The 16,554-nt window shown below is 33.5% G+C and overlaps 2 protein-coding genes across 3 annotated transcripts; one reads left to right on the top strand and one right to left on the bottom strand.

Annotated features, from left to right (window-relative positions):
• The first annotated feature begins 935 nt into the window (after positions 1–935).
• Positions 936–5,298, top strand: AGB1 (GTP binding protein beta 1). Its single transcript, XM_039033038.2, has 6 exons — positions 936–1,295; positions 1,405–1,499; positions 2,064–2,488; positions 2,837–3,194; positions 3,423–3,536; positions 4,999–5,298. Exons 1-6 carry the CDS (start codon positions 1,190–1,192, stop codon positions 5,032–5,034), a joined length of 1,134 nt encoding a protein of 377 aa, XP_038888966.1. The 5' UTR covers positions 936–1,189; the 3' UTR covers positions 5,035–5,298.
• A 3,907-nt stretch (positions 5,299–9,205) lies between these two features.
• On the bottom strand, positions 9,206–15,636 carry LOC120078116 (coatomer gamma-2 subunit, putative / gamma-2 coat protein, putative / gamma-2 COP). Of its 2 annotated transcripts, XM_039032337.2 has the most exons (18): positions 15,359–15,636; positions 14,896–14,993; positions 14,731–14,781; positions 14,483–14,596; positions 14,195–14,395; positions 14,000–14,101; positions 13,313–13,420; positions 13,002–13,235; positions 12,661–12,911; positions 12,342–12,513; positions 12,078–12,233; positions 11,929–11,979; positions 11,663–11,803; positions 11,273–11,470; positions 11,023–11,154; positions 10,724–10,897; positions 10,146–10,385; positions 9,206–9,786 (listed from the first exon to the last, which is right to left on the bottom strand). In XM_039032337.2, the coding sequence occupies exons 1-18, from the start codon at positions 15,402–15,404 to the stop codon at positions 9,592–9,594; spliced, it is 2,664 nt and encodes an 887-aa protein (XP_038888265.1). In that variant the 5' UTR covers positions 15,405–15,636; the 3' UTR covers positions 9,206–9,591. The 2 variants fall into 2 exon arrangements, with proteins under 2 accessions (XP_038888265.1, XP_090169967.1); XM_090313841.1 differs by lacking the exons at positions 11,663–11,803; positions 11,929–11,979; positions 12,078–12,233; ... (8 more) ...; positions 14,896–14,993; positions 15,359–15,636 and adding an exon at positions 11,541–11,557.
• Between the last annotated feature and the right edge of the window lie 918 nt (positions 15,637–16,554).

The following is a 16,554-nucleotide window of genomic DNA, read 5'->3' as shown; positions in this document are numbered from 1 at the left end:
AAGACAAACAAAAATAAATAAATAAATAAATAAAACAAAAAACTAGTGTGGTGCTTGCCACAAACCCTCCGATGTTAAGTCAGTATTCAGCAAAGGGTCAGAATAAACTAAAAGTGAATAGAAGAACATACCTTTGAGTGTGTCTGTGGCCCCCTATTTATAGTGCGGTGGACTAGGTTCCAAATCCAAGTGGATTAGGAAATAGAGTTCTAAATCCAAGTGTAATTAAGGAATGCAAATTTAAGCTGATCAAGAGGGGTTTAGATCATGGCCTATGAGAAGCAATTCTTTGGAATAGGAAATGGTCAGCCTCGACCTCGACCTCCGAGAGCAAGGTGGGCAAGTTGGGCCTTCTAGCCCAACGCCTCTCCTTTCCCGAATTCCTTCATCTTTTGCCCATTGGCCCGTGTCTTTATTTAATTGTCATTGTTTCAATTTCTCTTAACAACTTGTCTTCCTGACTTCATGATTTTTGGTCCAAAAGTGGCTCTTAACAAATAAAATTATTTTGAAAGCTAAATGGTAACTATAATTTTAATCTTCTTTAAACAATATCACGTAGGCCTCTTGACTTTTGTGAGTTTTTGTACATTAATTACAAAAATATATTCTTTCGAACAATTAGAAGATTTAAAGACATTTTTTGAAACAAGTTTTGAAAGTGCAAAGAGGACAAATAGTTTTTTCCCAAGTTTAGAAGCATAATTGAAATAAACCAATTTTAGGGGTATAATAGCTTAACCTAAATCAGATTTTGCGGCTAATTAATGAACACAATTATTGTAATTAAAGTAGACGTAATCATTAGATTAGAACCTGAACGCGGACCCCATATGACACGGTGTATTACACGTATGATTAGTCCAACACGTGGGACAGAGTGGGCCCGGCGGCTTCAGTAGAAAAAAAATATATAATTAATTCTCCATTTTTTCGTCTCTTTTCTTCTTCTTCCTCTCGATCGCCCCAAAGTTTTTTCATTTTCTCTTCTCCTTCTTCTTCTGAGGCGATCTTCAATCTTTTCGCCTATTCTCGCACCTCTAAACCCTAGTTAAGCCCTAGATTTTGCATCGATTTCACTCTAATTTCATCTCTCATTGTCCTATTCAGTCTTCACGACTTCACTGAAGCTTGATTTGGGCTTGTGGATGGCGTTTCTTGGTTGAATTTCTTGTTTTGAAGTAGCAAAATGTCTGTTTCCGAGCTTAAAGAGCGGCATGTGGCGGCTATTGAGACTGTCAATTCTCTCAAAGAGCGCTTGAAGCAGAAGAGGCATTCGTTGCTTGATACCAATGGTGAGCCACTTCATTACTCTGTGGTTTATTTCTTTTTTTCTTCTTATTGATGATTATGTTGTTTTTAGTTGGTTTGGATCTCATTCGTTTTGGTGGTTGCTTTCTGCAGTAGCTGGATATGCGAGGTCTTTGGGGAGGAATCCCGTCTGTTTTGGAGCTACGGATCTTGTTTGCTGTAGGACTTTGCAAGGTCATACTGGAAAGGTACGTTCTGTTGGATATCTGCGAGGACGGCCGTGTTTTTCTTTTTTACCTCTGTAAGGTTTGCCTGTTGTATACTACGTTCTGAACAAGATCTGAAATCGTTTCTTTAGTGTAAATGATTGTTGGAAGGTTAAGATTGAATTACACTATGATACCAGTTGACTTGATAATAATTTTGGATTATCTTGTTAAGAGGAATGGATTTGGTTTTTTGTTTCATTTGTTCATTTACTACGTGTAAGTCTTGTAAGAGATTTTAGTTATTTGATGAATAATTATACTTGATGATGGGAAGGATCTAGTATAGTAGGGAGGCATAGCATATAAGCAAAATGATAAAAAGAAACTTTCTTCAATTCTGATTTATGCTTATATAATATATGTTCTCTCTCAAGTCTCATCAAATTATTTTACTCATTTACTGGTACTCTGATTCATTGTCTAGAATAAAGAGCCTAGATATTGGAAGTGGTTCCTATTCTTGCGATGAAGAGTCTCTTTTTCTCTACAATTTAACCCTCATTCTCAACTAGGGTTGAAAAATAAATGATGAAACTTCTGCAGGTGTATTCGTTGGATTGGACTTCAGAGAGAAATAGAATTGTTAGTGCTTCTCAAGATGGTCGTTTAATAGTGTGGAATGCTTTAACAAGCCAGAAGACTCATGCCATAAAGCTACCTTGTCCTTGGGTCATGACCTGTGCTTTCTCTCCTTCTGGTCAATCTGTAGCAGGTGGTGGTCTTGACAGTGTTTGTTCTATTTTCAACCTCAACTCTCCAACTGACAGGGAAGGGAATCTGCCAGTGGCTAGAACGCTTAGCGGGCATAAAGGATATATTTCGTCTTGTCAGTATGTTCCAGATGAGGATACTCACCTCATTACTGGTTCTGGGGATCAAACATGTGTCTTATGGGACATTACTACTGGGCTTCGAACTTCTGTTTTTGGAGGTGAATTTCAGTCGGGACATGCAGCAGATGTATCAAGGTAGAACTAATTTTGAAACTTACTTTTGCTGGTTTTTATCCTCATAACTTCCTTAAGGTGTCGGTTTAGAGATGAGCAACCTAGTTCGTTGGAGTTCTGTTGCCTGGGCTCATAATTTTTTGATAGGATTGTCTGGGCTCTCATTATGATATAAAGTTCCAAAATGAATATGCAATTTGTTTCACTAACTTGTTTACTTGCTTATATTATATTTTCCCTTCTGTAAGCCCTTCTGGTTTGTGGTATCAAGATGGATGATTGTAATTGACTAATGCTATTTCACGGATATTTATTTACTCATATTGCTTTTGTAAATGTTTGACTATTTTGTTTTTCTGCATGTTATAGTGTATCTATCAGTGGATCCAATTCCAGAACATTTATTTCTGGTTCTTGTGATGCAACTGCCCGCCTGTGGGACACTCGGGTAGCTAGTCGAGCAGTTCAAACGTTTCATGGGCATGAAGGAGATGTTATAGCAGTGAAGTTCTTTCCAGATGGTAACCGGTTTGGGACTGGTTCTGATGATGGAACTTGCAGATTATTTGATATCAGAACTGGGCATGAACTCCAAGTTTACCATCAGCTGCACAGTGATAATACCAACTCACACGTAACCTCCATTGCATTCTCTATATCTGGGAGACTTTTGTTTGCTGGATACAAAAATGGTGATTGCTATGTCTGGGACACCTTACTTGCAAAGGTATTCATGTTGTAATGTCAAGAAGAATACTAGAACATCCATCTTGTTTAAATAAGTTGATAAAGACGGAGCTATTGTCGACTAATGTTTTATAGCATTTCCAATAATTAAAAATATTTTTTTATAGCATACTCTGAGTAGAATAAAAAAATCATATGTATATTTCTGGATCCTTTAACAGGATATCTATTTGGGTGAATTGATACCTATTCTTTTCCATGACTGCAGATGGTTTTGAACTTGGGAACACTTCAGAACTCACACGAAGGGCGAATTAGTTGCTTGGGATTGTCTGCTGATGGAAGTGCTTTATGTACAGGAAGCTGGGATTCAAACCTGAAGGTTAGCGTGTTTGTACATCTGGCATTTCTACTTCATTTTGTCTCGTTCCTGTTTCCTACTTCTTTACTTCCTACTTCCTTCTCAAACGTCTCTGGGATTCGTAGGACCCTTGATAGTTGCCTAAACATTGAAAAACGATGAACCAAGTTCTGATAGGGTGGTGGAGAAATAAGGCCGTCTTCTTTTTGTAGTTAAATAATATCATTTCATTCATTGAAACCTTGACCAAAACCGAGAGAGAGTTTGAAAACTTGTTTAAAATGGTATTCCCTTTTTTAGTTGCTTTATAAGAACAGTTATTATTATTCAATAAAAGAAGAAATAAAGAAATAAAAGAATGATCTAAGCATGTTTTCATTGAACGTTTGTTCTAAAAGTATATAAATATTCTGAAAACCGTTCCAAAACAAGTTTCCACCGAGGATGAATACTCAATTCTTTTGGCGAATTTTTAATAATTAAGCTTATTTCCTCTTAAGTTTTCATATTTGTTAACTAAAAGAGTGGAACTCTTTAACAAATTCTTAAAACAAAAACAACATTTTAAAAACAAACTTTTTTTAGTTTTCAAAACGTGGTTTGGTTTTTTAAAACATTGGTAGAAAATAGATAACAAAGTAAGAAATATAGAGGTGGAAGAGGTGTTTATAGGTTTAATTTTCAAAATAAAAAAACAAATAACTAAGGTCCCATTTGGTAACCATTTAGACCCCGTTTGGTAACCATATATATATATATATATATATATATATATATATTTTGAAAATTAAGCCTATATCATCCACATTTTTTACAATTATTTACATCTTTCTTAACTATAATGGTTGAATTCTTAGCCAAATTTCAAAAACAAAAACAACTTTTTAAATGCTACTTTTTTTAGTTCTCAAAATTTGGTTTGGCTTTTTAAATCATTGGTGAAAAACGGTTAGCAAAAGAAGAAATTTGGGTAGTGTTTATAATAAGCTCAAATTTCAAAAACAAAAAACAAAATGGTTATCAAACGGGGTTTTAGTTTTTTATCGAAAATTAAGCCTATAAATATCAATTCTATCTATTGGTTTATATGTTTTGTTTACGTTTTATGAGAGTTTTTAAAATCAAAGTCAAAATTTGAAAATTAAAAAAAAAAGGTAGCTTCCAAAAACTTGTTTTGTTTTTGGTATATAAACCATGCGCAAGAAATTGTGATAAATAAGCACAATTTTCAAAAACAAAAAACCAAATGGTTACCAATCAAGTTTGGATTTTGCATCAATTCATTTTCAAAGCTTTAAACTACATTTTAGTGTTTATTGTGGCATTGGAACTATATTTCTATGGAGATCGATGTACTATAATAGATAGATATGCAGCATTATCAATAATCAAAATCTAGTATAGATAACATGTAGCTAATTTTATCCTAAAGTTCATAAAGTTTATATATTATTTCTCATCTTCTTGCATTACTTGTATGTAGATATGGGCATTCGGAGGTCACCGGAAAGTAACTTAAGCATGGGGGAAGAGTTTGAATGGGGTGTATTTTCTGTACTGCCTTCAGATTCACTGCAAGGTTTGTGTTTAGTGTATTCATTCAAATGCATTGTTCTTGCTTGTTGAAAATCCTTCAAATTCTTAGGTAAGTAAATCCATACTCTATGCTTGTAAGTTGTAGTAACCTTCTCTAGAAAGATGTCTAATCTGAACACTCAGAAATATTATCATTAAAAAAAAAGGTCAAAAAATGGGTTCTTGAGCTGGAGAGTTCTTTTTGAAATCTGCTGTCTCGTTTTACTATATAATAATAATAATAATAATAATAATAATAATAATAATAATAATATAATTGGATTATTATGAAAGTAATTGTGGTTATTTAAATGTCGTAAGTGTAACATTGTGTCGTCTGTGATTTTGTTTCTTTTTGTAATTTGAAAGTGAGGTACTATAATGTAGTGTTTTAGTTAATTTATGATCTAATTACATGATTTAGACCAACTATTTTCTTACCTAGTTTCCTTTTTTCTTTTTTCAGTTTAGTTCTTATTGGTTAGCCATAGGGTTGTTCAAAAAAACCGATGTCCGAAAAATCTGATCACGGGTTGAGTTGAAATATCAACTCATTTGGTTTGAGTTGGGTTTAAATAAATGAAAATCTTAAGGATTGATTGGTTCATAGGTTCACTTAAAATAACTCAAACCAATTTGAATTAACTCGAGCTTATTATTAATTTTAAAAGGTATGTTTCTTTTAGTTATAATACAATTATATATAATATTAATTTTAATTTTATTTAATTTCATTTTTTTCCAACTCCTAAAATTGAGTTTTTAGCATTTTGGAAAGAAAATTTTCCTAATCTAAATGAAATTGAGTCATTGATCTTAATTCAATATATTAAAACCATTAAATAAAAATTTCTATATATTAACATTTTACTTATTTTTAGAACAAAAATTTAAATAAATGATCCGAATAATTCAGACCAAATCAACAGTTTCATTGGTGGATTGAATTGAGTTTATTATTTAGTAAGGAATATTTGGGATGAAGATACTTATAACTTGAACGATTGAGTTAGGTTTAAAAAATGTTTTAACCCAATCCAACCCACAAACACCTTAGTCAATCCCTTCTATTTTAACTTCTTTTTTTTCTTTTCTGTTATACCTTCTCCTATGTTAAAATTTGAAATTGGATGAAGATAACTATACATGGCTCTAAACATGGTAAGTTGGTGGAGATCTGGAGGAATCAATTCACTCCTGGCAGAAAAGTTTTTAGTTTTTGAAATTGATGCTTTGTCTTCACCTCATCTTTTTACGACAGTTTCATCCTTTGGATTCTTAATTAAATTCTAAAAGTAATATTAAATATTTTTTTCAATACTTGGCTTAGTATTTAATAATATAGGTAGAAAGTCAATAGCAAAACAACGATGGTCTAATAATATAGGTAGAAAGTCAATAGCAAAACAACGATGGTTGGAAGTAGAAGTGTTTATAAACTTATGTTTTAATATTAGAAAATAAAATGGTTACTGAATGAGGTTTAATTAAGTGCCAAAACTTCTTATTTTTCTCATAGGTTTTAATTTTTTTATTTGGGTAACTTGAAAAATATTATCCCGATAGAGAAAATGATTTTTAGTATCTAAGTTTTGAGGAAAGTTGCATTAAAAAAAAGTTTCGAGGAAAGTTTTTATCTGGTTATGTTTCAAAATGTGACATTTTACTTGTGTTTTGAATTTAATTTTCATTTGGTTTTTAGGTTTTTATATTTTACACTGTTACTTCGGACTAATACTCGCATTTGGTCTTTAGGATTAAATTTTAATCAAACAAATTAAAATAATTATGATGTCATTTTTTTTATGTAATTTTAAAATTGACTAAAAATTAATTAATAGAAAATTAATACAAATGATTTGAAATGAGTATTAGTGAAAATTTAAAGGTAAATGTGTAAATCTTGAAATAGTTCAAATGTAAATTAAACTTAAAACTCGAGTTAGAAGGTAACATTTTAAAACTTGGTTGGCTAATTAAAAATTAAATTCAAAATTCATGGACTAAATTGTAAACATTTTAACATTTAGGGATCTAATGGTAATATATTCAAAAACTCAAGAATCGGAAAAGGTATTTTTTTTTCCTAAAATTAATTAGTGAGAAAGGAATAATGAAAAAATTGTAAACAAGGTAAATTTTTCATCAGCCTAATGTTTAAAATACAAATTTAATTTAAGTTTGTGTCTAATAGAACTCGAACTTTAAAATATGTTTAATAATCTTAAAGTTTCAAATTTGTGTCTAAATTTTTGAAAATTTTGAAATTTACATCAAATAGTTACATGAAAAATTCAATTTTTTTTTTTTTTTTTTTTTTTTTTTAAATTACTATACTTATTAGACATAAAATTAAATTGTGTTTGATAGGACCTCAAAATTTCAATTTTTTTTTTCTTTTTGTTGAAAATGAATTTTAATTTATATAATAGATTTGTGAATTTGAAAAAGATTAATGGATTGTAGTCCTATTAAACTTAAACACTATCGAAATCTTGAAAATCCCATCACCTATATTTATTCGGCAAGGAACACCGGGTAAAATGCTTCTAATAACATTTAGGAAAAATTATGCAAATCACTCGTGAACTATGATGTTGGTTACAATCACACCTTTAAACTTTTAATTTGATCAATTGTCAATTATAGTTACTTTTTTCCTTTTTCCTCTTTGAAAATATTCTTCTATAATTTCTTATTGGTTGCAATCAACCCCTTTTGTTAAATTAAGTTTTAGGTGTATGACTTATAGATGCAAAGAGGGCAAATTAAGAAGAAAATTACATTGGAGATGGGATTTAGAGTGAGGCGTCATTCTCGTCTTTCAAACTCCACTATATTTTTCGATCGAAGATCCGCCATTAATAAACTGAAACTCTTATGTCTTCTAACATTTCTATTATTTTCTTTCGTCTACCTTATTTTCTCTCTCCACCGCACTCACTCACTCTCCCACCCTCGACGGCCGCCTCACCACTGACAACAACGACGCTCTTTGCCTCATTTGTAACGATGTTGGCGTCGATTACATCAAAGCTAAGGCCAAACATCTTTCGCTCAACTATGTTCTTTCTCCTCTTAATGTTCTGATTTGTTTCCGGACATTCTTTACCTCCAATTGAAACTTTGAGTTATTTAGACCATAACAAGTCTCAAACATCAAACATGCATATTCTTAAAAACTCAATGACAAAATATAATTTTTTTCTACCATTATCCACAATTATATAATGCCTAGAAATTATAATTCTATGATTATTCTTAAATAAATTGACACGAGTTGAAATAAAATATTTAATTGATAATCAAAGATTTAAAATATTTGAAATCTCGAGGTCTCAACTTTTACATAAATGTAGATAAAAATCTCGATGAAATGCTAGTGTGGACATTCGAAAAAATTAGGTAAAGAACAAATATCTCAAACAAAATAAATAAGTTAGTAAATAACTATTAGTTAAAATATTATTTTTGGTATATATACTTTGAGACTATTGATTTTTTCAATAACTTGATTATTTATTAGAATTTTACTATAAATTAATCAAAATAATTTCTATAAAAATTAACTACATAGACTAAATTTAAAATTTATGTAAATTAAATAGAGTATTTATACCATAAATATTGACGTCTTGAAAAGTTTATTATTTATATTATATTCACATCCTCTTATTTAGATGCATATGATATCAATAAAAATGTTGATATTTTGATGAAAATCAAATTTATTATACAATCAAACTCAATTTAAACAGCTTAAAATTCAACTTTAAAATCCACTACCAAACGCATTTGAAACGTACAACATTTTTTTATTAATTACCAAACGAACCATAAGCAACTTCAATCCATGATCTAATTTTTTGGGTAAAAAAAAAGCAAATTTCAATATCTTCTCTTCAATTCAATTCAGGTCTGAGGATAATGGTTTTATTTAAAGTTAAAATCACAAAAATATACACTAATTTGGTAATAAACAAACATCAACAAATATTTCCTTTTTTCAATTAAGATCCCTTTGCCCACATCCATGAATCATGAATCACAACTCCAGCAAAATCCTCCCCAACGAATTCCAACTTTGATAACTTCTCAAACAAACAAAAGCTGACTTTGGCGAGAAGGCAAAGCAGTACTTTGATTCACACATCACATTCACATTAATAGACAGAGTGAGTAATGAGGACAGCCAAATTATAGTCTCGAGGGGGAGGGCGGGTGGTCGGGTTGGGACTGGACGGGACGGGATTTTCTGAATATCAAGATGAGGAAACCACTCTCAAAGTTAACAATTAAAACAGGGATGAGCATATAGAGGCTCAAACTAATGCAACAAACTCTCCCTAATATATATGCCTATGTCCCGAGTGAAGTCTGGCTCAAACTTCAAAAATTCTTTCTACAAGTTTTGACTGTTTCTGTAGCCCATCCCGAACCTGTGACCTAATTTTTTCTCACGAACAAAAATCAATAAAATTTAAATCGTTTACAATTCCAACTAGCCGCTGGCAACTATCTCATGGATGGCATCACTCACGACTTCATCATCTGATCTAACGGCCAGCTTCATCGCAACCTCTCTTGATGAATCGATTCCAAACGATAATCGCACAAGTACCTTCACATTACCAATGTATACACCAGATAATAGGCAGGTGTGCGACCTTGAGTTGCTTGCGACAGCCTCTGTACCCTGAAAGAGAGAGAGAGCAACATGAGTTGAATGGGAAAAACCAACGATTCAGAAAAGAGTTGCAAATCCATGAATATCTCAACTGCAAATAAACATAGATTTTTGAAACCCAACTCACAAACTACAATTCTACCGACATAGATTTTTGAAATCCAAGTTCTTTAACACATTCGGTTGCACAATGTAAATAAAGGCTACACAAATTTTAAGCTTTTGAATCTTGAACCACACGTGCAACTAAAGACTACACAAAATTAAGCTTTTATCTCAAATTGCACATATATAAGCTTCATAAAATCGTACGTCAAACATTTCCTTCTCTTGATGCAATATGCCTGATCACATTAAAACAAACTTACCTCGCATGGCTGCATGCCGAGAAGATTAATTACAGCACCTACAGCTTCCGCCAAATTCTCCCTTGGTCCAAGGCCGTATTCATCAACTCGCTCACAATCTGGACCCAAGGTGTCCCAGGCATTCTTAAAATTAGAGACCCCTACTTTCAACATGTAATCAGCTGCAACAACCTCCAAATCCTCCAACTGATATTCATCCTCCACACCATCTTCTTCTGCCTCACCTGTACTTGGGTCAACCTAGTATAACCAAAGATGTGTAATACCAAATCAGAATCAAGCGTTTGGATGCTCACCAATGAACTTTTTCTCCCAGTACCTTATAAGCTTATATGAGATGGGCACATAATCTACAAAATCTGATCTTCTAGGAGATCAATTGGACCTATGACTAACTATAAATTAGATTATAAATATTCAATTCCTCACTCTAGCCCACAAGCTTCCTGTTCAATCGAATCTCTTATCCCAAGTTTTTTCACAAAACAAGATTATGGAGCCAAGATGTGCTGGCAAATTGAGATTTTGGAAACCTATCCAATTCACCATCCTTGTTTAATAAATTTTATTCGAATTACCTCTTTAACAATAAATCTCAACATGTTTGAAAATTTCCCAACAGCGGTGACTCCTTCAGGTTTCTCAAATGCCACAAAGGTTTGTCCGGGTGAATCATAGGGAAGTGATCTGAGAGGCCTGGATATCACTTCAAAGAATTCCTCTGCTTCAGACGCATCAACAACAACAATGACCTGACAATAGACAGAAATGATTATGCAAATCTGGATGCAGTTTAACCACTCCCCCCCAAAACAAAAAGAAAAAAAAAAAAAAAAAAAAAAAAGAGGAAGACATTTTTCCTTGAATTAGTCAATACATTTTCAAGTAGTTGCTCTGGAATTGTATTCGTGCAGTTGTACTGAAACACAACATGGCTATCAAAAATGTGCTTAACAACATTAACTGCATATTCCGTTTCTGCTTCAGTAAGCTCCACAGGTGCTGAAGACTGAGAAGAACAATACCATAAAAGTTTCAACATTGAAGAAGTATTAATGAAAATGTATATACATACATATATAGCATAACACAACACCATGCACGCTTAAGAATAGTAACAACAGAACCTTGAAAAGCTTCCCAAAGCCTGCAAATTCTGGAATTGAGGAAAGCAGCTTTTCATATGCATCAACAGTGGCTGTTGGGCCACTTGGAGGAGCACCAAGCCCAGCTGGCTTTTTACCTGGCGCTTTCTTCTCAGCAAGTGGCTGGGACTTGATTTCCTTGGGCACAGAATCAATGTCAAAAGGCTCCTCGGAAGGCTCCTGCATCCATATACAGAACACTTGAGTGATGGTCTCCAACGTTCTAGAAAATCTCACTCAAAAAACTCACATAGTTCTTCAAACTTGTTTCTAGATTCAAGGTACTCGAAAATCTCACTCAAAAAACTCACATAGTTCTTCAAACTTGTTTCTAGATTCAAGGTACTCGAAAATCTCACTCAAAAAACTCACATAGTTCTTCAAACTTGTTTCTAAATTGATCAGTGGGATATCCAGAGAGCCAAAAAGAAAGTCAGTGGCATCCTTCTCAGTTTTGATAACTGTATAATCACCTCCAAGAGTTTTTAAATACAGGGTGGCCCTATCTCGAACCTGCCCAAGAAATTCAACATACAGTTATAGAATCAAGCCATATATAGGAAATCATCATTTTAAATCACTCTGAATTTTTAAAACAATCTAGATGGAAACCTCAACAATTCTGACTAATAAAATACCTCATCATCATTGTCAAAGAGACATCGTCTCAACAGAACAAATATTCGAGGCTGTAACAGAAAGAGGTAAAAACAATGTTGTTAGTTGGGTGATAAGAATGAAAAATAGGGTTCATCCAGCTTACAATAAAGGGAGAAAGAATCTGTACCTTCAATGATTCAACTGTAACACCAAATCTTGCTAATGTGCTCACAGCACTGGCACGAACAGTTGCATTTTCAAGATGTACACGGTTGTATATGTATCGTATGTATTTGCTAGGATCAGAGGTTTTGGGTCCTTCAATCCCCAGAAAGTGAAGGATCTGATGTTATGCGAAATAAAAAGGAACTTATAAAGGTCATACAGAACATGAAGGCAGTGATAATTAGAAAATAGTAGCTGCTGGAAGAATGTAAGAATGTGCAATAACCTGTGTGGAAAGATAGGTGAATTCACAATCTTCAATAAACTCACACAAATGAAGCAACCCACTCTCTTTTGCATCAGGAATATCTCTTATAAGTATTACAATTGAATCCACAATAGCTTTTTTATAATCGAAGCCCCCTTCTTCTCTGAGAATGTTGCTAAGGAAATTCATCCTGAAAAAGTGACAAAATGTGAACTACACTTTACAATCCCAATATATATTGCACAAGATGATGCAACATGTAAATGTTGAATAATCACAAATTCTTGTAAGATATTTTTTTAAAATAAGAAAAAAATTTATATAAGATATTACTCACAGAGATCTATACTTCAATGGGAACTTCAAGCACAAAGATTTAATAGCTTCTACCACAACAATTTTAAACTCATCCGCAATATCAGACATAAAGTTAGTTATCTGCTTCATTAGACGGTCCACACTTGATTCATTTCCTGTTTTCAGAAGTGTTGTTATTGCAAGAGTTGCAATGCTTCTGTTTTGATCAGAAATCAAGCTCTCCATATCGATATTGCAATTAGTGACAGCCATTGGATGAGTCATTGCCACCTGCAAGTTTTCAAATACAATTTCCAAATATCAAAAGAAGATTTATAAGAGAGAGAATCGTGTTTAAAAAATGATAGTTGTAGATGTAACCTTATTTAAAGTGCGGACAGCAGCAAATCTCAGTACTGGCTTTGAGGAGCTTAAAAACAACTGAAGGACAGTAATGGCTGGTGTCAATTCTCTGCTTGTTACACCATGCAGCTCAGTGATTGCTTTGGCAGCTTCAAAGATCACCATCTCTGCTTTGTGGCGCAGACAACCCTCAAGAAAATCATAGAAGGGCCGATCACCAGTTTGAGTACTGGTAGCTGATTCGCGAATAACCTGCTTGAACCAACCTCCATAAGAAAACAAACAAGCAAAAAAGACTGGTCATGTATGTGAACCAGGAAATAACATGCCTGACTGGTATAGCGAATCAAGAGGCATTGAGCCAATGGAGACCGAACAGTGCCCCTTGTCAGGCTAGTGACCAGTTTGCTAACAGCTAGACGATCATTCTGACGTATCTGCAAAGAGAAAACAAATTATAGTTTCTTCAGATTGCATAAACAGAATTTTCCTTTTAGAAGAGAGATGGAATTCCATTGATATGGAAAGGAACATAATAGGGTGAGTTGATGGGGTTAAGAAGTGCCACACAAGAAAATGTGGCAAAAACGTGGCAGGCAATAATCACAAGTTATGACACTAGTGGAAGTAAAAAAAATTAACATTTTAATTTGGTTTACCAACAATAGGAATAAGTGAACAAAAAAAAACTGACCAACTAAAGTAAGAGGTAATGTGAATGTTTAAGAAAATAACAATACGTTAGCAAAATTGACTAATACTACTAGAAACTTTTTAAAAACTCGAAATGAAGAATTTCTATATTATACCACAATAACCAACATTAGTATATCCTACCATGCATTTGATAGAATCAGTTAAAAGATCACTTCTTAAAAAGATTAAAACTTAAATCAATATTGGAAATAAATACTGTTTTCTACCAATGCTCCACTGAATATTGAAATTTTAGATATAGCGAACGATATGTCATGACACCCAAAAAAAAAGTGATACAAAAGGATGATCTAACATACTTGATGAAGCAAGGCAAGAGCGTGAAATTGAACAAGTGCTGCCCTTGACTGAACAGCTTCCTGAACCTCATTACTCCACCGCTTGACAATTTCTGGATTTGTCTGTGATTAAAAGTTGCAAAGGGAAAAAGTCAGAGAAAAATGGTATACAAAATTGATCAAAGATGCATATTATTATGCACAAATCATTAATACCTGGAGCAAATGAATACCACTGACTAAAGCAGCACTAGCTACCACAGGATTTTTATCTACAATTGCTTGTTTTAGATACCTCTCGATCTGGGTGAGAAGGGTTCCATCTGTAATCCGACAAAGCACACGAATGGCATTTGCCCGATACATATCAGTCTTACTATTCATGTCCTTCATTAGGGAGCTAGTCACAATAATAACCTTAAAAAAATTGAAATTAAATGTGTCAGTTCATAATTTTGAATGTACAACTACAGAAATTCAAGTTAACCTGATTATGGTGTTAACCTCATCAGCAGACGGAGAAAGCTCCTTTATTATTAAATAAACCATTCTCCTCAACCCTATATCTCTCGATTGGAAAAGCTTTGTGACAGCAAAGAAAACTTCGGTGGCTTCAATCTATTAAAAAGATTAATGTACATTGTCAACAATTGAACAGAACATGCAAACTAGACAAATACTAATGCCTACGAAGGATGGAGTATTAAATGGAAAAGGAAGAAATGAGACAAGAAGATAAAGTTAAGCTTGACCTTTGTGAAGTTTTCACCCTGATTCAGAAGGTACAAAAGCTTCGTGATGACCTAAAAATAAGACATGCATCAGGCAAAAAATATTAATTATAGAACAATTGTGTGCGCTTGAGGAAAGTTAAAGGGAAGCTATTACAAATGAATTCCATACTACAAAGCCCACACCTGAGAGCATCTTCTTGGATCTAACTGAGGATCATTAAAAACCCTAGCTTCCTGAAGAACAGCACCCTTCTCAATCCCCAAAAACGGAGAATACTCAGCTGTAAGTGCCAAAAACCAAGAGTTAACATCATACTGCCTTGTGCAGCGGATACATCATGGTAATTCGAAAACGGGATACAGTACCCAAATGGCAGCACTATCCTATCCAATCACCAAATTAACAAGAGCACAACAGAAATGGAAAATGCACGATATCAAAATCGTAACTAAAGCGACAACGCAATACATCACCAAGTAAGGGTAAAGAAGAAAGTAAGATGGATCTACCATCCAAAAGACTGATCCCGCAACTGGGAAGGTGTAAATGGAGGAATTAAGTAAAATTGAAATGACAAGAGAAGAAATTGAGCAATTTATGGGTGGAAATGGAGGGGCATTTGAGGGAGTGGAAGAAGAGCAGTACCTTCGTCATCGCGGTCGTCGTCCTTCTTGATGAGAGGCTGAGCCATGGGCGAAGGATTTGAATCGGAGAGATCTAGAGACGACCAGCAGAGCAAAGCGAAGCAAGGTTTGTAGTGCCTGTGAACAAAGAAGAGAAAAAACCGAAGATACGCTGAAGTTTGTTCGATTTTGTGAAGGGCTTTTGCTGCTTTGGTTGGAGAAGAAAGAGAAACGGAGTGAAAAGCTCATGAGAAATTAGAATATGGGCTGGGCCTACTTCTTCAATTAACGTAGTGGGCTTTAACAATATGAGCCTGCCCCTAATGTGTTATATGAAATAAGGTATGCCTGACGAGAGAAATAGTAAATTTTTAAGTTTCATTTAGGAAAATAGTAAAAATGTTTCAAAATTAGAAAATCAGTAAAATGAATTTATATAATAGAAGATATTAATTAGTAAATGACAAAACTACTCTAAAACAACAAAATTAAGTACAAACGAGAATGCAAAGATACATTACTTCAAAAACAACTCGAATACCACAAATACATTTTACTTAAAACATTTTAGAACCATAAATACACAGTATCTAAATAATCCCATAGTAAAAATAAAAAATCATTCAATATGGTCCTTAACGCTTCTAGTTGCCTATAGAACGCGTGTATGCGAGTGAAGATGACGACCAGGTGGTGGGGGTCATTAGAAACTTATGGATGTCTATAATGATGGACTTTCTCCAAGGTGAGAAAGAGTAAAGTTGATTGTACCAGTGAAGTTGTTGTTGGCAACTGAGTATTTGAAGGAATTGCAACTTCAGGACGATTGGGCGTTTAACACCAAACTAGTTGTAGGGAGTTTCATTGTCTTTATTCCATGTGACCATTTTGCTCATAGGATCTTGAAAGCCAACTTTAAACATTATCAATCCCAGGAGGTCATTGTTGAAAACAATGTTCAAAGTAGAAACAAAAGCAAAAAACATGTGTGCGAGTGAAAAAGGTTGGCAACCTGGTGAGGATGGTCATCAAAAGCTAGCCAAGACGATGGAATTCAAGAAAGAGTTGTTGAACCAATGATTGCAGACATGAAATTGAGAAGGAGAAAAAAAGATTTTGGGGCGGCTAAGTGAAGAAATGAACAAGATGAGATTTAGAGTTTTTTGTTATCTTATTTTAAGAATAATAATTGTGATGATGATGATGATAATAATACTA

The sequence above is a fragment of the Benincasa hispida genome, chromosome 5, assembly GCF_027475165.1.
Source record: "Benincasa hispida cultivar pf3 chromosome 5, pf3_genome.v1.1, whole genome shotgun sequence".
NCBI classification, from domain to species: Eukaryota; Viridiplantae; Streptophyta; class Magnoliopsida; order Cucurbitales; family Cucurbitaceae; genus Benincasa; species Benincasa hispida.
Note: the sequence above shows the minus strand (reverse complement) of the source record. Positions and strands in the feature narration are given on the sequence as shown.